Here is a 22,900-nt window from a genome sequence, read left to right as displayed (position 1 = left end):
TTCTCTGATGCTGAAGCTGAAACTCCAACACTTTGGCTACCTGATGTGAAGAACGGACTCATTGGAAAAGACTCTAGTGTTGGGAAAGGTTGAAGGCGGGAAGAAAAGGGGACAACAGAGGATGAGATGGTTGGATGGCATCACCGACTCAATGGGCATGAGTTTGAGCAAGCTCTGGGAGTTGGTGATGGATAGGGAAGCCTGGCATGCTGCAGTCCATGGGGTCACAAAGAGTAGGACACAACTGAGTGACTGAACTGAACTGAACTGATGATTTTCTCTGCTTTTTTGATCTGTATTCTTTTGCAGTTTAAATATTGTTTAGAAGTTGACAGTGATTTTATCCTTACACATAAGACCCCTTGGATATGCTCTGTAAACTGGGAATCTTGACAGTGTGGAAAACCAGCTCTTTTTTAGTTAATGCTGGGAGCTGTGGAGTAAGTTCGTGAACTTTGGGATAAGCAAAAGCAGCTTTATGTAATTAAGCCCTGAGAGTTGTGTTGCTGAAGCTCTATGATCTAGTTCTGTCCTGCCCTAACCCTACCCCCATTTCCTACTATGAGCAAGCTCTTTGCAGTGGGAGTGGTGAAATTTTTTTTCTTTCTCTTTTTTAACCCATGTGACCAGTAAACAAGGTTTTAATAGTCCCATGATTCCTTCTCTCTTGTTACATTTCTAATCCTGCAGAGAACAGAGAAGAAGTAAAATTCCAAAGGTAGGTGAAATGTGATATATATTCACAAATAAAAATTCCTCAGGTAACATTTGTCCTTTCTCTTTGTGGAGTCTCATATACTGATATGAAATGAATGAAGTGTGATTTATGTATATGTGTATAGATACATTTTATCATATTTTACATAGATATATGTGTATATATATATGCCAGTACATGGCATCAACTACTGGAGTATTTACCAATTTTTTTCCCACTTGGCAGAGGGATTGAGTCAGCTTTTGGGATGAGACTAAGGTTGGCAAATCTGTTAGATTTTATTTTTGGACAAATGTAGCATCTTCAAAAAGAGTTTGAGGTAATCTATAGTAAAAGACACATACACAAAAGAAGTTATTAAAATGCAAATGAAACATAAAAAGAGAAAGAAAATCCACGTGTTGAAAGAGAAGAGAGAAGAAAAAAATGCTATTTATGAGGACTAATAGAATTACTATGACTGAACATTAAATTTGGCCTTAAACCACTAAGATAATATGGAAAAATTAGATAATTTAAAAAGAATCAATAGTATACTATTTACTTAGAAAAGACAAAGTCTTTCCTGGTACTAAATGCATGACAGGATTTATCATATGGGATCTTACACAGTGTATAAATGCACAGGGTTCTTGATAAGAATTTTATGACAAATGCAGAAGTGATTTTCTTCAGGCTGTTTCTTTTCTTCTCTTTTTAATCAAGGTGGTATTTTTTTAAATTATTATTCAGCCTTTATTTTATTTATTTATTTTTTTACTTTACAATATTGTATTGGTTTTGCCATACATCAACATGAATCCGCCATGGGTATACACGTGTTCCCCATCCTGAACACCCCCCTCCCACCTCCCTCCCCGTACCATCCCTCTGGGTCATCCCAGTGCACCAGCCTCAAGGTGGTATTTTAATTTTTCTAATTTGAGTGGAAAACACACAGGTGACAGTTCAATGAATTTTCACAAAATTTGCATTTCTCTTACAGCCACACAGGTCAAGTAATAGAACATTATGAGCACCGTAGATAATCCATTAATACCGTTCTCATTCGATGAACCCTACCTCCTCCCCCAAAGTAACCAGTAATATGATTTGTATTAATATCAACATAGATTAATTTAAATTTTTTAAAATAGCTTTAAAAATATTTAGTTTTATTTATTTGGTTGCTTCAGGTCTTAGTTGTGGCATCGGGATCTAGTTTCTTGACCAAGGATTGACCCTTGGCCCCCTGCACTGGGAGTGTGGAATTTTAGCCACTGCACAGTCAAGGAAGTGCCAACATAGATTAGTTTTGTATTTTAAAACTTTGTGTAGATGGAATCATGTAGTATGTGTTCTTTTGTGTCACAGTATTATGTTTGTGGGACTCATTCATGTAACTTTGTAGCTATAGTTTGTTTTTGTCACTGTATAGCATTCCATTGTATGAACATATTTCAACTTATTTATCCATTCTACTGTTTGTGCATGTGTGGGTGGTTTCCAGCTTTTGGCTATCACAAGTAATGTTTATGGTGTACATATTTTGTTGTTGTATACCTAAACTGGAATCTTTGGGTATAGGGAAGGTGGATCATTATCTTTGGCAGATAATGATAAATTGCTTTTTCCAAATTGAATATATTTACTTGTTCAATAGCAATGTTTGATTGTGAACTCTTTGCTATTTTGTGAACTCTTTTTAAGAAACTTTTATTTTTGGCTGTGCTGGGTCTTTGTTACTTTGCTCAAGCTTTTTTTTTTTTCCTCTAAGTTACGGTGAGCTGGAGTTACTCTTCACTGTGGTGCTCAGGCTTCTGATGGTGGTGGCCTCTCTCACCGTGGAGCACAGGCCCTAGAGTGCGGGCCCAGTAGTTGTGGTGCACAGGCTTAGTTGCTCTGCTGTACCTGGAAACTTCCCAGATCAGAGATTGAACCCATGTCCTCTGCATTGGTAGGCAGATTCTTATCTACTGCACCACCAGGGTCAGACATCTGAGTTAAAGATTTAAAAATTTGTTTCTATACTTGTTTGGACTGCACTGGGTCTTCATTCCTGCGTGTGGGTTTTCTCTAGTTGTGGCAAGCAGGGGCTGCTCTCTAGTTATGGTGCATGGGCTTCTCACTGCAGTGGCTTCTCTTTTGCAGAGCAGGGATTCTAAGGTGAACGGGCTCTCAAGCCCTAGAATGAGTGGGCTTCAGTAGTTGTGGTGCATGGGTTTAGCTGCCCCTGTGGCATGTGGGATCTTCCCCGACCAGAAATTGAACCTGTATCCCCAGCATTGGTAGGCAGATTCTTAACCACTGGACTGCCAAGGAAGTCCTCAGTTAATGATCTTAGTGCTTTTTTTTCTGTATGAGAAGATGCAAAAATCTGGGTTCGTTAAATTGTTTTCCACCTGAGATATCTTGAACTAAGGCATCTATTTTTCCAAAGTATAAAATGCCTTATCACATTCTTCATCTTGAATTCTTTTCAGAGTGTACTGCCAGTCAGTGACTGCAGAGGCTAATGACTTGATCCTTGTAGAACTGGATAGTGGGCAACATTCTTTGTTTTGCAAGTAACACCTAGTTTGTATGCCCAGTGTGAGGACAAAGAACGTCACAATGGATCAGTCCATGAATCCGTGCGTTGTTGATAGACTCACTCTTTGGATCAGTGACTAGACTGATTTAACCTTATAGATAAACCCACATCTGAAGATTTAAAAAAAGGAAATAAAAGCTATTCCTTATTTTGCCTTGTGCTATATAGCAGAGAGACAGGTCCCCTGCTTGAGACTGAAGGTCAGGGTGAACTAGTATGGCCCAGTGTAGTGATAAAAAGCATATAGAAAAGACTAAGGATGTTGCAATGCTTGGAGTTGCACACACTGAAAAAGTGATTCTGATAAGACCTGGAGGAAGATGCAGGGTTCAGGGATAAAAGTCTAAAATGGCAATAATAAAACAACCACCAAAGTAATCCTAATAATATCTAGAAATTACATAGTGCTTTACATGTATTAACTCACTTAAACTCTCCCAACAGATCACTGAAGGGTCCTTTTTCCCATTTTGAAGATGAGCATGCAGGTAGAGGGCTTCCCTAATGGTGCAGCGGGGAAAGAATCTACCTGCAGGGCAGGAGCTGCAGCAGACCGGGGTTCGATTCCTGGGCCAGGAAGATCCCCTGGAGGAGGAAATAACAACCCACTCCAGTATTCTTGCCTGGAAAAGTCTCATGGGATGGAGGAGGCAGGCGCGCTACAGTCCGTGGGGGTGGCAAAGAGTCAGACACGCCTGAGCATGCACAATAGCAGCACAGGTAGAGAGGCTAATTAACTTGCCCAAGGCTACGCAAGTAAATGGTAAAGCCTGATTTGAGCCCAAGTAATCTGACTTCAGAAAACATGCTCATATTTCTGTGCTATCCACAAAATCAGGGTTGAGGTCAGGGGAACTCATGCAGATTGGAAAGGAATAAAAGGAAAGGTAGGCAGAGTATTAGCCAAGAGTCTCACTGGTATAACAGACTCCAAAAAAAGTGTTCTGAGAAATGTAATGTGTTCTGCACTATATATATTTTTAATTCAGCTGCACTGGTTCTTCACTGTAGTATACGAGGTCTTTGATTGTAGGGTCAGGGCTCTTGGTTGTGGTCCGTGGGATCTAGTTCCCTGACCAGGGACTGAGCCTGAGCCCTCTGCACTGGGAATGCCAGAATCTTAACCATTGGACCTCCAGGGAAGTCCTAGCTCTGCATAGTTGCTGAAGAGGAAAGTTACAGAAGCCTGAAACACCTCCAGGTTTGGATGTGAGAGTCTTCGGCACACACCAAGTACAGTGACTGGGTGGGGAAGCCCAGTTTAGGAGCGAGCCTAACCTTGAGGATTGCCAACCTCCCTAGGACTTCTCCTGGGTTTTTCCTTTCATTTTCACACCTGTGTCAGGTTTTTATGGTTGCTCTACTGAGAGATAGATGACACGGTATTATGGCTAGCTTTTGTTGGGATTTTCAAGTTTAAGAGAAACCAATCAGGGGTAGTAGTCAATATTAATATTTCTAATATCCATACCAGTGGCTAGTGACCCTGTGTGCACCCCAGATTCCAAGGCATCCAGAGAGGTCAGTTCAGGGGCCCCCAAACCTTCCTGCTTCCTCCCTGGGGCCCTATCACTGAATAAGACCTGGGCTGGTGAGGATGGGCTGCGAAGACTCATGTTGGCGGGAGGAGAGACAAAGAAGGGACATCCTGGTGGGTGCTTAGGCAGAGATTAAGCCATCTCTACTTTCTCCTGGAGCCCCTGGAACCCTCTACTTCCCCACACCTTTTTCTACCTTCCTTTCCTCTTCTGCTATATTCTCCCTTTCCTTTCATGCTTACATGGCCCCATCTACAAAAACAAACACCGTTCCCTTAGAGAAAAGCTCACTCTGCTAAGTGGGGAGAGCAGTAAGGGAATCTCAGGCTGGGGGATGGCCAGATGAGCTCTACAGTTCATTGTAGATAGTCTTAGGATGAAGTGTCCAAGACAGAATGGGCTAATGACTTCGTTGTTGGTAAAGAAAAGGCTCAGAGGAAACACCTACAGAGTCATGTTTCCATTTGAGAGTCTTCAGTCCAAGGAGGTGGCTCAGTGAAGACACCTGCTAAGCAGAGCCTAGTCCTCAGTATTGCCCTGAGACTTCTCCTAGGTTTTCCCTTTCTTTCTCCCAACCTCTTAAGGTTGTTGTAGTTGTTCAACCTTGGGACTGTTGACATAGGTGGATTATTTTCCCCTATCCTTGGAAACACTTGTTAACTCTTGTCTTTTTGATAGCAGCCATTCTAACAGACGTGAAGTGATAGTTCATTCTGATTTTGATTTGCGTTTCCCTGATGATTAGTGATATTGAGCTTCTTTTCATGTATCTGTTGGCTGTTTATATGACTTCTTTGGAAAAATGTCTACTCAGATCCTCTCAGTTCAGTTCAGTCGCTCAGTCGTGTCTGACTCTTTGTGACCCCATGAACCGCAGCACGCCAGGCCTCCCTGTCCATCACGGACTCCTGGAGCCCTTTTGTAATTGGATTTATTTTGCTATTGAGTTTTATGAGTCCCTTCTATATTTTGGATGTTAACTCCTTATCAGATATACAGTTTGCAGATATTTCTCTCATTCTATCGGTTGTCTTTTCGTTTTGTTGATTGTTTCTCTGGTTGTGTAGAAACTTTTAGTTTGATGTAGTCCCACTTATTTTTGCTTTTGTTGCTTTTGGTTTCACAGCCAAAAAGATTATTGCCAAGGTCAACATCAAGGAATTTTCCCTATGTTTTCTCACCTGGGAAGCCTGTGGGCTTGTCACATATGGTCTTTATTATGTTGAAATATGTTTCTTCTGTGGGGCTTCCTTAGTAGCTCAGCTGATAAAGAATCTGCCTGCAATGAAGGAGATCCCAGTTCAATTCCTGGGTTGGGAAGATCCCCTGGAGAAGGGCATGGCAACCCATTCTAGTATTCTTGCCTGGAGAATCCCCATGGACAGAGGAGCCTGGAGGGCTGCAGCCCATGGGGTTGCAAAGAGTGGGACACGACTGAGTGACTAAGCACAGTACATACTTTTCAAATAGTGACATCAACAGAGCTGTGCTTGAGGAAAATTATCAGACGGCACTGTGGGGAGGCGAGAAGGGACTAACACTGTGGGGATGGTGAGAATGCTCCTATGATAGGGCAAGCAAGAGGTACTGAATGTTGAAGGCTTGAACAATGGGTGTGACCATGGGATTGAAGGGTAGGGGACAGGTGCTCCAGATGGAGAGCTGGACTCTACAGCCTCATCTCTGGAGGGAATGCATGGGGCAATGAAGAGAAAGTGTCAGAGCCTTAAGACTAAAAATAATACAAATAGAAATTGGGAATCCTGGAGGAGAAACAGTTTTAGGAGAAAATATGATGTGTTCTATCTTGGATATATTGACTATCTGGCTCAACATCTGGCTGGAGAGTACTTAAGGAAATTAGAAACACAGGATAGAGCCTCAGAAAATGGTCAGGTCAAGGGATATAGATATTCGAAATAGTCAAGACATCTCAAGGCTTTTGATTCATGTTCAATTTTGGCTTATGTTTTGGGATTCTGCCTGGCCCGGCATATCTCTTTTTCAAGTTTAGTCTTACTATGTGGTGGTTGAACAGTAATACGTAGAAAGGCTGTGGGTTCCAGGCTTCCTCTTCACCGGGGACATGGATTCTCATCTTTGAATGGCATCAGGAAATTACCCTTTTAGTCAACAGACAGGCAGGATGAAGCTCTGTTAGTACAGTGCACCAGAGAATGACAACTGGGCAGAACAGAGGCAGTTGTCTAGAGAACACAGAACTCATACTGGAGAGAGCAGAAAACTTGGGGGAGGGGAGAGAATACGGAGGCAGGGGGAGGAGGGAAAAGGAGAGAAAGAGCAGAGGAGGGAGGGAGCATTCAATGTCTCTGTCCACTGTTTTCTCCCCTTCACTGGCTCCTCGATTTCTATTCACCTCTACCTTCAACAGTTCTGGACCTAATTATAAAAAAATGATTCTCTGCAACACCAGTTAGGTGTTTCACAATTCAACTCAGTTCTGATGCTAACGACAAGGAGACAACATTAGATTTCACAAGTTAAGGGTTCAGTCCTACAAGCCTACTATTCTCTTCACCCCTCACTTTGGACACCAGTTATAAGCCCAGATTATCACCCGTGCTTCTGACAGACAGTAGTTTCAAGGATCCAGCAACCCCATCCTTGGGTTTGATTAATTTGCTATAGTGGCTAACAGAATTTACAGAGGGACATTTTACTTATTTGATGACTGGTTTGTTATAAAAGGATATAACTCAGGAGCAGCTAGACGGAAGAGATGCTTAGGGCAAGGTCTGGGTTTCCTTGTAGCTCACTTGGTAAATAATCTGCCTGCAGTGCAAGAGACCCGGGTTCAATCCCTGGGTCAGGAAGATCCCCTGGAGAAGGAAATGGCACCCCACTCCAGTATTCTTGTCTGAAGAACCCCATGGACAGAGGAGCCTGGTGGGCTACAGTCCATGGGGGTCACAAGAGCTGGACACGACTTAGTGACACACGACAGAACTTAGTGGACACGACAGAACTTCTCTGCCCTCTCCAAGCCACCTTCCCTGAGTCTCCCAATGTTCATCTGGAAGCTCTCTGAACCCTATCCTTTTTGGTTTTGGTGGAGGCTTCATTACCTAGGCATAATTGATTTAAATCATTGTATGCTTCGTCGCTCAGTAGTGTCTGACTCTTTGTGACCCCATGGACTGCAGCCTGCCAGGTTCCTCGGTCCATGGGATTCTCCAGGCAAACATACTGGAGTGGGTTGCCATGCCCTTCTCCAAAGGAACTTCCCAACCCAGGAATTGAACCAGGGCCTCCTGCATTGCAGGCCAATTTTTTACTAGCTGAGCTATCAGGGAAGCCCCTTAAGTCATTGGCCGTTAGTGATTAAACTCAATCTCCAACCCCTCTCCTCTCCCTGGAGGTCAGGAGGTGGAACTGAAAGTTCCAACCAGTTCAGCGCAACGTAGAACTCTACTGGGCAGTCTTTGTTCAAGGACCCTCGTTGGCCTAGCTGAGAGTTTCTCAGGGCTGAACTGCAGTTTAAGTTTCTTCCTTTTAAATCCAACTTTCCTTCTCTTTCTTGTTTCAGACCTGTATTGGCACCTACTCCTGCACTTTCCACCTTTAGTCTCTTTAGTTATTTTCCCCCAGTGAATGCCTTGCATGTCTGTTTCTGTCTTGGAATCTGAACTGACACACAGGGATATTGATAGGACCTGCCTTAATGGGCTGTTACGAAAATTCAATGACTTAATATATATGAAATGCTTATAACAGGACCTGTAATACAGCACGTGCTTTGCAAGTGTTAGCTGCTCTTACTATAATTTTATTATGCTTTTGATCTCAAGTTATACTTTATTCTCACTAGGAAACCTCTCAGTTCTTGGACTGGCTTGGAAACCTCTCCTGAATGCTCCAACAGCATCTGGCCCTTACTTCTATTATGGTTGGCCCTCCATATTTACAGGTTTTGCACCTGCAGATTCAACCAACCACAGATTAAAAATATTAGGAGAAAAATTTCCGGAAAGTTCCAAAAAAGCTGAACTTGAATTTGCTTCATGGCAGCAACTATTTACATAGCATTTACACCACATTTACAACTAATTACAGGCATTTACATTGTATTTTCACCTATTTCCATATCATTTACATTATATTAGGTATGGTAAGTAATCTAGAGATGATTTAAGGAGGATATTCATAGGTTATATGCAAATACTATGTCATTTTACATAAGGGACAGATTTTGGTATTTGTGAAGGGTCCTGGGGCCAACCCCTCATGGATACCAAGGGATGACTGTATATTGCATTGTTTTCTTGTCAGTCTTTACACTTGGACCATGAATTCAATGCATAATGGAATCTTGTTTTGTTCGCTTTTGTGTATCAGTGCTTAACATTGTGTCTGAGTCATAGTGGATGTTGAATTGATGTTGTTGAATGAAAATGATTCAGTGGAGTCTTAACAGATGAGTATTATTTGTCAAATGGATGAGAGCTGGCAAAGAATTATAGACAGAATTGTATACTGGGGCATGAAAAGCCTGTACTGTGTGGGTTATTGAAAGGTGCTTATTACAGCTAAAGAGTAGGGTGCAAAAGAGGATGGTAAAAGAGGAGGCTAAGAAAGAAATCTGGAATCAGAGCTCTGGGGAGACCTTAAAGCCAAGCTAAGGTAAGCATTGTGTAGGCCTTGTGATGTCCTAGTGGGCCCAAACCCATCTATTAAAAAAAAAAATCTTTATTTATGGCTGATCTGGGTCTTCGTTGCTGCACTTGGGCTTTCTCTAGTTGCGGTGAGTGGGGGCTTACTCTCTGGTTATGGCACGTGGGTTTCTACCTGTGGTGGCTTCTCTTGTTGTGGAGCATGGGCTCCAGGCATGCAAGCTTCCTTGTTTGCTGCGTGTGGGCTCGGTAGTTGTGGTTCTCAGGTTCTAGAGCACAGGCTCATAAGTTGCAGTGCTCAGGCTTAGTTGCCCCATGGCACGTGGGATCTTCTCAGGCCAGGGATCCAACTGGTGTCTCCTACGTTACAAAGTGATTCTCAACCACTAGACCACCAGGGAAGCCCCTACACCCATCTTTGACCTCTATCTATGACTTCCCAGGTGGCTCTGTGTTAAAGAACCCACCTGCCAAGGCAGGAGACACAGGAGATTCAGGAGATTCGAGTTTGATCCTTGGGCTGGGAAGATTCCCTGGAGAAGGAAATAGCAACCCACTCCAGTATTCTTGCCTGGGAAATCCCATGGACCGAAGAGCTTTGTGGCTTCAGTCCATGGCGTTGCACAGAGTCGGAAACGACTGAGCGACTGAGCATGCACATGACTTTATGAGTCATGTGTTAGTTCAGCCAGAAACTACAGATTGCCCCCAAAAGGTGGATGTTTCTCTAGAACTACGTATAGGAGTGTAGGCATCTCTGAACATTCATTTCAACAATGCATATGATTGGTCTATATTTACAAACTGCTGTGGCTACAATGTCTCACCAAACTGTTAGATCTCTTAACTAATCTATTTGCTTTCATCATACCCCTGTTAAATCCATTCTTCATTCCCACTGTGAGACAGATCTTTCTAAAGCTAAACCTGGCCATCTTAGCCTTCAGTTTAATACCTTCTAATGGCACACCCTTGTTGCCTATAACATACATCCAGATTCCTTCGTGCGGTTTACAGGACTCCTCCTGGTCTGACCCTTTACCACTTCACCTTCCATTCCTTGTTCCATATGCTCTCTACATCACCTAAACTGCTTGTAGGTATCAGGAAGTTTTATGCTGCTCACTCCTCCGTTCATGTACACATTATTGCTGCCTGGAATGTAATTTCATCCTTATCCACTTTTTGAACTCTTTAACTATTTTATTGGAAGTATTTCAAAAATTATTGCCTCTGTGAAGCTAGGTCTAACTTAGCAGGTAGTGGGTCACTCTCCTTTATAGCTCCATCAGACTATGTATACTTCTGTTTTGCATCTACCACAATTGCAATGCAGTTGTTTGGTTACTTCCCTGATTCCCCTCTCTAGACTGTGGCTAGAGGGTAGGACCATGTGTTAGTTAATACAGAGTGCTAGCAAATAGTGCAATGGTTGGCACATAGTAAATACTGGTTAAAGAAAAAAGGAAGGAATAAAATGAAAGCTGTTCTTTTTCTTTTGAAGGAGGTCCTCTCACCATGTGGCTGTACCTGGCGGTCCTCGTGGTCCTGTACTACCTCCTGCGCTGGTACCGGGAGAGGCAGGTGGTGAGCCACCTCCGGGACAAGTTTGTCTTCATCACGGGCTGTGACTCAGGCTTCGGGAACCAGCTGGCCAGGCAGCTGGACCTGCGAGGCTTGAAGGTCCTGGCTGGGTGTCTGACAGAGCAGGGGGCAGAGCAGCTGAGGAACCAGACATCAGACAGGCTGCAGACAGTGATTCTAGACGTCACCAAGACAGAGAGCATTGCTGCGGCCACTGAGTGGGTGAAGGAGCGTGTTGGGGACAGAGGTATGGGGAAGTTTTTTCTCCTTTCATTTACTTAGGCATGAAGATGTTGACATTTTATGTGCATATACATAACACATATATAATCTCAAAAGCAGGGCTTGAAAGACTGGCTTTGTCATTTGAAAGACAGTTGTGATCTTTGGCGGTGTTTTTTTTTCCTTAACAATGTTTGCATTGAAAAATGAACCCAGTAGATTTCAGGCTGTTATCTCACCTTGCAAGTGAAGTATTTATAACCACAATTCTTTTCTTCATAATTCTTTATGTTTGAAGAATTTTCAAGGTGTTCTTAAGGATCTGCTTCTTCTTCCCTTGGCTACCATCTAAAATACAGACATTCTTTGAAGCCAGACTTTGATCGTCTTTTTTTAAAAATAAGTTTTCATTTTATTTTTTCTAATTAATAGGCTGTATTCCTTAGAGCAGTGATAGATTTACAGAAAAGTTGGAAAGCACAGAGTTCCCATATGCAACCCCCCTCTTATAGTTTCTCCTGTTAGGAACATCTTGCATTGGTGTGGTACATTTATTACATTGGTAAACTGATATTGATACATTAGCATTGATGAAAGTCTATAGTTTACATTAGGATCCACTTTGTGTTGTATGGTTCTATAGGTTTTGTCAAACGTAAAATATCCTGTATTTACCATTATAGTATGATGCAGAATACTTTCAGTGTCCTAAAAATCCTTTGGCTCCACCTATTCACCTCCTCTGCCCTCCCCCACTCCTCCCAAATCCTGGCAACTGTGCAGCCTTTTACTCTTTCCATGTTGCTGTTGTGCAGTTACTCATTTGTGTCCAACTCTTTCCCACCGCATGGATTTCAGCATGCCAGGCTTCCCTGTCCTTCACCATCTCCTTGCTCAAACTCAGTGATGCCATCCAACCATCTCGTCCTCTGTTGTCCCCACTCTTTCCATAGTCTTACGTTTTCTCAGATGTCATGCGATTAGAATCATATTGGATGTAGCTTTTTAGACTGGCTTCTTTCATTTAACAATATGCACTTAAGGTCCCTCTGTGTTTTTCTGTGGCTTGAGTACTCATTTAATTTTATTCCTGAATAATATTCCACTGTATATACTACAGTTTGTTTATCCATTCACTTACTGAAGGACATCTTGGTTGTTAAATTTTTTGGCAATTATGGATAAATCCACTTTTCTAAAGTTCATTTTCTCTGGATATTATCCAAATCCTCTTTGATCCCTTTCTTCTTTCTCTCCTTGTTTTATGGTTCTTTACGTCCTGATAATTGGACCTCCTAGATATCTATTCATCCAATGAGTTCTAAAATAGTAATAAAATTATTTTTTTGGATTGAAGAATGTTTATTTTTTTTAATTTGCTTTGAATTAGGAAACTGATTTTAAAATATTACTCCTACCTGAGGATGTTCTTGACTCCAGAGGCAGAAGTTATGGTTAGTTATAGCCTCTGTGCTGTACATAGTGGTTTATTTCTACTGTACTGTTATTATTATTGTTAATGTTTTCCCACCTGTTAGAGAGTGTGCTCAAGGACATGGATCTCTGTTAACCATCACTGTATTCCCAGTTTGTAACATATTGTCTGATACATGTTGAGGGTTCAACAGGTGTTGAATGGATCTCATTTACGCATAGTTTAATCTATTACCTTTATGCCCTTGATTTCTAAATTGTTTCTTGTTCATCACACCTGAATTTCCAACTACTTGCTGGTTTTATCAACTGGAAATTCTCCTGGAAGCTCAAACTCACCAAATCTAAAGGAGAACTCTTATTGTCTCATCTTCACCAAATCTGCTTTTCATTTTGGTCCTTGAGACTGATTCTTTTCTTCTCCCTCCAACTCCAGAGCTCAAGACAAGAAGATATACTTTCAGTCCTTTGGAAGTACTTTCTGTTTCACCCTTAAAGTGATAATATAGCCATTTAATCCAGAAAGAGTCTTTCTACTAGATTCCCTACCTTAGTGGGCCTTGGACTTCATATCTTCTAATTGTGTATATTTTTTGATGCTATAAATACTGAAGTTCAGTTCACACTGTTTGGCAAATTCCCTCAAACCAAAAGCTATCATTAGGGTTCTGTTTATCCTCCCTGGATTCCTGCCTTCTCTTTGTTTTTGGCTTGACCTTCTTTTATTTCCTTACTGATAGATGTGTTTAAGATTGAAAATACATATTCTGATTTGTTTAAGATTGAAAAAGTATGTTTTGTCTAGCATTTTTAGCTGTTTTCAACAGAAAGATTGATCAAGGTAGAAGTCTGTCATTTTTGTCTGAAACTAAACTCCTGCTTTGATTTTTATTGTTTTAGGGCTCTGGGGTCTGGTCAACAATGCAGGCATTTTTCACTCACATGGCTATGCTGAGTGGGTAAAGATTGAGACCTACAGGGATACCCTTAGGGTGAACCTCATTGGTGTGATAGAGGTGACCCTGAGCATGCTTCCCCTGGTAAGGAGAGCACAGGGGAGAATTGTCAATGTCTCCAGCATTCTGGGGAGAATTGCTTTCTTTGGAGCAGTCTACTGTTGTTCCAAGTATGGAGTGGAAGCCTTCTCAGATATTCTGAGGTAAGACTCTAAAGTTAAAACCATCTAGAAGAGTGGGATGGGGAAGGAGATGGGAGGGAGATGTGGGAAGGAGGGGACATGGCTGATTCTTTTTGATGTATGACAGAAAGCCACAAAATTCTATAAAGCAATTATCCCTCAATTAAAAAAATAAAGTGGCAAAGAAACCCCCAAACAAACAAAAGCAACCACTGAGCACTTAAATATGTCTTAGTCACCACGACCTACTAGTCACTTTCACCTACGTTATCTTATTTCATCACTTCCAAAATCTGATATGTTTACTGCTGCTGCTGCTGCGAAGTCGCTTCAGTCGTGTCTGACTCTGTGCGACCCCATAGATGGCAGCCCACCAGGCTCCCCTGTCCCTGGGATTCTCCAGGCAAGAACCCTGGAGTGGGTTGTCATTTCCTTCTCCAGTGCATGAAAGTGAAAAGTGAAAGTGAAGTTGCTCAGTCGTGTCTGACTGTTAGCGACCCCATGGACTGCAGCCCACCAGGCTCCTCCATCCATGGGATTCTCCAGGCAAGAGTACTGGAGTGGGGTGCCATTGCCTTCTCCGATATGTTTACTAGATATTATTTATTAGATAATAATCAAATATTGTTGTTTACCAGATATTATTGCTAGTCTGTTTTATGCAGAATGCTGAGGCTCAGATTTGGTATCTATTCAGAGTTCACCTGCAGCAACGGTGATCTGGCAGACGCGAGTTTTGACCAAGTCTCTGTCTCTTGTCACCACGCCACATTCTAACTCTCACGATATATCCTTGGTAAAATTTTATTTCTGGAGAGAGGATCACCTCTTTCCTCCTGTCCTCATCTCTTCACAGCAACTCTTTCTGGTGCTCATTTGCTTCCAGTTAACTTATTTCATCCCTTTATTCTGTATATCTTCTCTTTAGCTAATGGTTTCTTTTCTTTCTTATAACTTTAGTTTGCCACAACCCTCTGATGGCCGTGCCTCTACCTCCTGGCTTTTAAAAATACCTCATTTCAGCTTCCTGCTCCTCTATCAGTGGTTCCTACTTTTTATAGTTCCCTTCATATTTTAACTTCTGAGCCAGAGAATCCTGTTGGGCCTGAGATCATTTTTGTGTGTGTGTTCTGTATGATACTACATGATGTGATTTTTTATTTTTGCACTTACTATCTGTTAGGCACTGCTGTGAGTATTTTACATCTAATAAATCATTTAATTTTCATAGCAATCCAGTGAGGAAGAAGTTATTTTTATCCTCATTATATGTCTAGGGAAACTGAGGCACAGAGGTTCAGTAATTTGCCATGGCCATCTTGGTAATAACAGGCTGAGTCACTGTCCAGTTCTAAGAAGGGCTCTTCTCCCATTAAGGACCCTTCCTGGTCATGCCAGCCGTAGACACGAAGATGCAGTCACACGGTACAGAATAGTGCTGCACAGACTCTCCTTTAGCAGAGGCTGATTCTAGGGGCAGTTTCTCTTAGAAACAAGCTATGAATATTACAAACACCATGAATTAACTTCCTATGGCAGTTGTAGTAAGTTTCCACAGGTAATTTATGGTGCATGGTGTCTTACAACAGCACGCATTTATTCTCTCACAGTTCTGGAGTCTAGATGTCTGAAATCAGCATCACTGGGCCAAAGTCAGTTGTTGACAGGGCTATGTTCTTCTGAAGGCTCTAGGAGAGAATCTGTTACTTGCCTCCTGCTTCTGGTGGCTGCTGGAATTCCTTGGCTTGTGGCCACATCAACCTCTGCCTTTATGGCCACTTTGCCTTCTCTTCCTCTGTTGGTCTTTGGGTCTACCTATGCTTCTCTTATAAGGACAGTTGTGATTGCATTTAGGATGCACCCAGAGCACCTGGCACAGTCTCCCTAGCTTAAGATCCTTAACTCAATCAAACTTGCAAAGTCTTTGCCACATAAGGTAACATTTACAGGTTTCAGGGATTAGGACCTGATATGTTTGGGAGTCATTATTTAACTTACCACATGCCATGTCTGGTATATATCTAATACAATGTGCATATCATATTATCTGCTTAGGAAAGGAGTAGGGAAATAACCAAGGACATTACATGAGTTGTTACTATATGGCAGGCATCTTTCCTGGCTTCCTGCCTATCCAACATTTTGACCACCTCCGTGGGGCCGCTGCCTGCTGATTTACCACCGCTCATGCCTCTTGGACTCCCAGGCCAAGAGTGAAGACATGCCCTTCCAACCTTTAAATCATTATTTAGTTCCTGTAGGAAATTCCAGTTTGCCTTAATTATGCTAAGGATAAACAGAAAAAGGAAGTTTTGTTCCCCATTTGAATTAGAGTTTTAAAGGGGATGGAGATGTGGTGTGTTGGGAATGTATGAGAAAGCTGCAAGGGGAAGTGAAATGCAAAGGGCCAAAGCACCCCTGGCTTGCCTAGCCCCTCCTTCTCCAATACACACAGGTACCTGGAGAATCGCTTTCTGAAGCTTTAACTTGAAAGGTTTTAGGCTTTGGTTTGATAAGGGAGGGTTTTCCCTTAGAGCAGTGGTTCTTAACTTTTAGCATGCCTCAGAGTCACCTGGAAGGCTACTTTGGACAGATTGTTGGTTCTTATCCCCAAAGTTTCTGATTTAGTAAATTTAGACTTGGGCTCAGTAATCTGCATTCTAACAAGCTCCCATATGCTGATGCTATTGATCTGGGATCCACACTTTGAGAACCATTCATTGCTTTAGAGGATCACGATGCTTTGTGTTTTATATTCTTATGAAACACTGCTCCAAACATTTCTCCTTGACATTAGCTTGGGCTTCATCTTCTCTAGCAAGGTGCTGCAACCTCTAGAGCAGGGAGCAGCCCTCATCACTGTCCCGGAGTACTGAAAGAATATCTCACAGGGTGCACAATGCCATCTTGCTTCACTTGGTGAAGGCAGCACTTCGCATAGTGCCTGATACATACACAGCCCCCTGATGAACTTTCGAAAATGTTTTTTGAACTAACCCGAATATTCTGGAGTGACCAGTGACTTGTCAATTTAATGCCCGCATCATATTCCACTAATGGTCTCTTGCAGTCTTTGAACACACTGTAATTTTTCACAGCCTGCTGCTTCTGTGTTTGCAATTCCATTAGTATGGTATTCCACTCCACTCTTTCTTCACTTGGAAATTTCCTCTTTATCCTTGGAGGCTCAACTGAAACATTTTCTCCTTACTGAAGCCTTCTTTGACTCCATCAGAAAATATACATCTTCTTCTCTACTTATGTAGCCCCCTGAATACCTTGCCTTTATAGTTCTTTTGACTTGTATTGCAGTTATTTGCTTATTTATCAGACTCACTCACTGTGGGCTTTTCAGGGGTGGTGAGCAGAGTCTTAATTTACTGAGATTGTGCACGCAAAACACTTGGCCCAGTAGACACATAAAAACATTCATTTTCCTTATTATTCCTTGTATTCTTCATTTTTCCAGTGTATAGCACATGGCTGAAAGTGAACAACTCTGTTAAATAAATGGATGTGGAATTGAATGGTTATGGTAGTTTGTATAATCATATCCCAATTATTGCACCTAGGGATGTGTAAAATTTTGTTTTGTTCTCCTCCATTTCTTTATCCTTTAAAATATTCAGTAAAGGTGTTTTTATAACTATTTTGTTTTGTTTTCTTTCTGAAAGCATTGAAATTGTGGTATCTTTCAATCAGAGGAATTAACTTGAGGATTTTTTTCCCTCCTAGGCGTGAGCTTCAACATTTTGGGGTGAAAGTCAGTATGGTTGAACCTGGCTACTTCAGAACAGCAATGACAGATGTGCAGAAGTCCTCAGAGATAATGAAACAAATCTGGAAAGAAACCCCTGCGCATATTAAGGAGACCTATGGAGAGAAGTTTTTTGATGCCTGTGAGCTTTTCTTTTAATGGCATGATGGATAATCTTGCATGAAAAGGGCAAAGGCTGTTGGTAGAGAGAGATTGGGAGATCGTCTAAGAATAAATCACCTTCAATAAAGCCTTCCTAAGACAAAAGGGAAGGTTCAGGAAGGTTCCAGTGCCTTCATAGTCGGTGTGGTGATGGCTGTTGTGGCTGAGGAAGAGGCCTTACAAGCAGCCTCAGACCAGAGCTTGCCCTGCCTTGTCCCCTATGGGCCTGGACACCTGAGCACCAGGGAGGTATTATGTGGTTGGAAGCGTGGAGGAGGGGGTACCTCTCCCCTGTTTGAAGGGGCTGGTGTGGGAGGCCCGCTTAGTTGAGCATTCAGTATTATCTACTCTTTGGGTAACAGCCTAGCTACAAACTCCACATTTTATTGTGAGAGGACGGAGGGTGCATATAGTGGGGAGAGGTGAGTGGATTAGGAGAGGATTTGCAGGGCACTGTCGGCCATTCCCAGAGGCTGGACCTCATGTGCAGGCCATGGGAGTCCTGCAGGAGTGAGAAGGCTCAATTTCATGGCGTGGAGGAGGGTCGGTTTTGGGGGAAGAGGGAGGGCAGTGCTTTAAGTAGCAGAAAGTCATGCATACTAGTGTGGGGTGCACCTTCCTGGGGAAGGGGTACTTTTTTTTCACATAAAGAATTTAGCAGCTTGCCAAGGCCAAAGGGAGCAGCTCTCTTTTCCCGTTCACAAAAAGGCCCCGTGGCAGGTAGCAGTAGCCCTGGCCTTGACTTTGGGTGATATCTCAGTACAGAGAAAGGATAAGGGGAATGTGCACATGGAAGACTCCTGACCTCCAGCCCTGTCTTCTGGGTACATCAGGCTTAGAGGGGTGGCTGTCCACAGAGGGGAGAGAAATTGGATCAAGGAAAGGCTGATAGAAAACTTCAGGGCCTCTCAGAATACAAAGCTAGGGAACTAAAATTCCTAACAAGTCAGGTGGGCAGCTGCTTTTCTGAGCTCTTCTCTACCTAAAATATTAAACTATTAGAGACTTTGTCTCCCCTTGTGGGTACATATATTTGACAATAGAAATCAAAGAACAAGAGAATTTACTAAGAAGTGGCTTTATGTAAAAGGAGGGATATATGTATTTAATGATTTAAAGGAGTTGAAATTGTTCATTTATTTGTCCCTCAGTTCAGTTCAGTTGCTCAGTCGTGTCTGACTCTCTGCGACCCCAGGAATTGCAGCACGCCAGGCCTCCCTGTTCATCACCATCTCCCGGAGTTCACTCAGACTCACGTCCATCGAGTCAGTGATGCCATCCAGCCATCTCATTCTCTATCGTCCCCTTCTCCTCCTGCCCCCAATCCCTCCCAGCATCAGAGTCTTTTCCAATGAGTCAACTCTTCACATGAGGTGGCCAAAGTACTGGAGTTTCAGCTTTAGCATCATTCCTTTCAAAGAAGTCCCAGGGTTGATCTCCTTCAGAATGGATTGGTTGGATCTCCTTGCAGTCCAAGGGACTCTCAAGAGTCTTCTCCAACACCACACTTCAAAAGCATCAATTCTTCGGCGCTCAGCCTTCTTCACAGTCCAATTCTCACATCCATACATGACCACAGGAAAAACCATAGCCTTGACTAGACGGACCTTAGTTAGCAAAGTAATGTCTCTGCTTTTGAATGTACTATCTAGGTTGGTCATAACTTTTCTTCTAAGGAGTAAGCGTCTTTTAATTTCATGGCTGCAATCACCATCTGCAGTGATTTTGGAGCCCCCCAAAATAAAATCTGCCACTGTTTCCACTGTTTCCCCATCTTTTTGTCATGAAGTGATGGGACCAGATGCCATGATCTTCGTTTTCTGAATGTTGAGCTTTAAGCCAACTTTTTCACTCTCCTCTTTCACTTTCATCAAGAGGCTTTTTAGCTCCTCTTCACTTTCTGCCATAAGGGTGGTGTCATCTGCATATCTGAGCTTATTGATATTTCTCCCGGCAATCTTGATTCCAGCTTGTGTTTCTTCCAGCCCAGCGTTTCTCATGATGTACTCTGCATATAAGTTAAATAAGCAGGGTAACCCCATATATATATCCAAAATACTATCGTTTAACATTTATTATCAATATAAAAGTTATTAATAAGATATTTTATATTCCCTATTTGTCTTTGAAAATTGATGTGTAGTTTACATTTGCAGCATATCTCAACTGCTGCTGCTGCTGCTAAGTCACTTCAGTCATGTCCAGCTCTTAGCGACCCCATGGACTGCAGCCCACCAGGCTCCTCTGTCCATGGGATTTTCCAGGCAAGAGTACTGGAGTGGGGTGCCATTGCCTTCTCCGCATCTCAACTGGGATATTAAATTTTCCTAGGAAGTACTTCTGTATTTGGATTAGTACAATTGATAGTTGCCAGAAGCATTATTCATAATAGCCCCAGAGTGGAAACAACTCAAATATCCATCAACTGTTGAATGGATAAACAAAATGTGGTAGAGCCATACAATGAAATATTACTTGGCAATAAAAAGAAATTAAGTACTGATACATGCCAGAACATGGATGGACTGTGAGAACACTTTGCTCCCTGAAAGAAGCCAGTCACAAAAGACCACGATCTATAATTCTATTTATATGAAATATTCATAAAAGGCAATCTGTAGAGACAGAAAGTAGATTACCATTTGCCTAGGGCAAGGGTGGTTTGGCTGTAAATGGGAGAGTGATTGCTAATGGGTATAAGGCTTCTTTTTGGGATGATGAAAATGTTTTAAACTTAGACTGTGGTGATGGTTGCATAATTCTGGATAAACTAAAAGTCATTGATTTGTATATTTCATTTTATTTTTATTTATTATTATTATTTGATTATGTCACTTGGCTTGTGGGATGTCAATTCCCTAACCAGGGACTGAACCCAAGTTACAGCAGTGAAAGCACTGAATCCTAACCACTGGATCACCAGGGAACTCCCTGATTTGTATACCTGATTTTTAAAGATTTTTATCTACTTATTTATTTTGGCTGCACTGGGTCTTCCTTGCTGTGCATGGGCTTTCTCTTTAGCGGCGAGCAAGGGATACTTTCTGTTTGGGGTGCTGTGGGCTTCTCATTGCCATGGTTCTTCTGTTGCAGAGCACGGACTCAAGGCGCACAGGCTTCAGTAGTTGTGCCTTGCCAGCTCCAGAGCACAGTCTCAGTAGCTGTGGTGGCCAGGCTTAGTTACCTGTGGCATGTGGGATCTGCCTGGACCAGGGATCCAAGCAAACTAAATTCTTAACCACTGGACCACCAGGGAAGCCCTGATTTGTATACTTGAAATGGATGATTTTTGTCTTTGTGACCCCGTAGACTATAGCCCACCAAGCTCCTCCGGATTCTCCAGGCAAGAATACTGGAGTGGGTTGCCATGTCCTTCTCCAGGGGATCTTCCCGACCCAGGGATTGAACCCAGGTCTCCCGCATTGTAGGCAGACGCTTTAACCTCTGAGCCACCAGGGAAGCCCGGATGATTTTTATGAATGTGAATTATCTCAATAAAGATGCTATAAAATTTCCAATTGAAAAGTAGATTCACATACCTATATTGTTCCAAACATATTTAAAATTTTCCAATAACAGAATTGAGCTTTAAAATTAAGTAAATTTTAAAATTCAGCTTTCAGTCATACTAGTTATGTTTTATGTGCTCATTAGCTACATGTGGCTAGTGGCTGTTATACTGGGAAGCATAGGTCCGATAGGCCTAATTCTTGTGGAACTAAAATGTGGTTAGACTTCTGTGACTGCGTGCAACAGGATCTTAGAAATATAAATAATAAGTTGAAAGTGAAAGTGAAGTTGCTTTGTCGTGTCCAACTCTTTGTGACCCCACAGACTGTAGCCTGCCAGGTTCCTCTGTCCATGGGATTTTCCAGGCAAGAATACTGGAGTGAGTTGCCATTTCCTTTCTCCAGGGGATCTTCCCAACCCAGGGATCAAACCCAGGTCTCCCAAATTGCAGGCAGACTCTTTACCATCTGAGCCGCCAGGGAATCCCTAAACCATAAGATTGCTAACTACCATTTTTCTTTTTGTTTACAGATCACGATATCATGAAACAAGGGCTGCTGGGTTGTAGCACAAACCTAAACCTGGTCACCGACTGCATGGAACACGCTCTGACATCTGTGCATCCCCGCACTCGATATTCAGCTGGCTGGGATGCTCAGTTTTTCTTTGTCCCTCTATCTTATTTACCTACATCCCTGGCAGACTACATATTGACTAGATCTTGGCCCAAACCAGCCCAGGCAGTCTAAAGAAAAATGGTTTGATGGCCCTTGAAATGAAGACAAAAATCTGAAATTGATGATGTCTCGCTAATCCTAATGCATAATCTATAATTTTTCTAGCAATCAACTTTCTTGCTTAAACTCACTTATCTGACACCATCAGAGAACCAATATGTTGATGTTATAGATATCCAAAGCTTACTCCCTTTAGGTGCTAAATCTCTACTATTTTAGCCATTTTTGGATGCCAATGTTTCCAAAATGCATCAGTCTTCCTGAGTAGACTAAAAACAGTTTAGCTTGTTTTGATGTTATTTCCTTATATAAGTGAGTAGCTGTTCTGTGCTGTGATCAACTGTTGCTTAGGGACTATTGAGAAATGTGGGTCTGTTAATTCTTACTTGAAATGGGTTTGTACTTTGGTACTTTTAATAAATGTTTAATTTCATCTTCTTCCTATTAGCCAGCTGTTTTTGGATATGTTTCTCCTTTATGGCAAAACCAATACAATATTGTAAAGTAATAAGCCTCCAATTAAAATAAATAAATTTATATTAAGTAAAAATAATTGATTATTAATTTTTTAAAATTTACAGGTAATGTAGTTATTAATTTAATATAGTTAAATTTAAAAGTAATATATACTTAGTTAAAAATTCAGTTATTACTCAAAAGCTTAAAAATGAAAATACAATTGTTTCCCACCTGCATTGCTGCTCCTCAGAGATGAGTGCTTTCGACTTTTGGTTATTTCTTCTGGTATATATCACTGTGTATTTTAATAATATACTTCATACTGTTATTTCTTGATTTATTAATTTTAAACATTTTTTATTAACTTCCTGTTAGGATAAATGAGAATTTAGCTTTTTATACCACTTTCTTGACCATTTTCTTTCTTTCTTTTTTTTT

The 22,900-nt window shown here is 41.8% G+C and overlaps 1 protein-coding gene across 4 annotated transcripts; it reads left to right on the top strand.

The window, feature by feature from the left end:
* The first annotated feature begins 672 nt into the window (after positions 1-672).
* LOC101105400 (17-beta-hydroxysteroid dehydrogenase type 6) lies at positions 673-22,553 on the top strand. 4 transcript variants are annotated; one of them, XM_060412924.1, is made up of 6 exons: positions 673-718; positions 10,964-11,290; positions 13,600-13,858; positions 17,573-17,736; positions 18,908-19,021; positions 21,798-22,553. In XM_060412924.1, exons 2-6 carry the CDS (start codon positions 10,978-10,980, stop codon positions 22,013-22,015), a joined length of 1,068 nt encoding a protein of 355 aa, XP_060268907.1. In that variant the 5' UTR covers positions 673-718; positions 10,964-10,977; the 3' UTR covers positions 22,016-22,553. The 4 variants fall into 4 exon arrangements, with proteins under 4 accessions (XP_060268907.1, XP_004006617.1, XP_060268908.1 ...); XM_060412925.1 differs by lacking the exon at positions 673-718 and adding an exon at positions 9,358-9,469; XM_004006568.6 differs by lacking the exon at positions 18,908-19,021.
* The last annotated feature ends 347 nt before the right edge of the window (positions 22,554-22,900 follow it).

The sequence above is a fragment of the Ovis aries genome, chromosome 3 (genome assembly GCF_016772045.2).
Source record: "Ovis aries strain OAR_USU_Benz2616 breed Rambouillet chromosome 3, ARS-UI_Ramb_v3.0, whole genome shotgun sequence".
Taxonomy (NCBI): Eukaryota; Metazoa; Chordata; class Mammalia; order Artiodactyla; family Bovidae; genus Ovis; species Ovis aries.
Note: the sequence above shows the minus strand (reverse complement) of the source record. Positions and strands in the feature narration are given on the sequence as shown.

Excerpts from the sequence above, each read along its gene's own strand:
- LOC101105400 (XM_060412924.1), top strand. The coding sequence starts at position 10,978 with ATGTGGCTGTACCTGGCGGTCCTCGTGGTCCTGTACTACCTCCTGCGC. Across the intron at positions 13,859-17,572 it reads GCCTTCTCAGATATTCTGAG|GCGTGAGCTTCAACATTTTG; the intron begins GTAAGACTCTAA and ends TTTCCCTCCTAG. Across the intron at positions 19,022-21,797 it reads CTCAGACTCACGTCCATCGA|ATCACGATATCATGAAACAA; the intron begins GTCAGTGATGCC and ends TTTTGTTTACAG.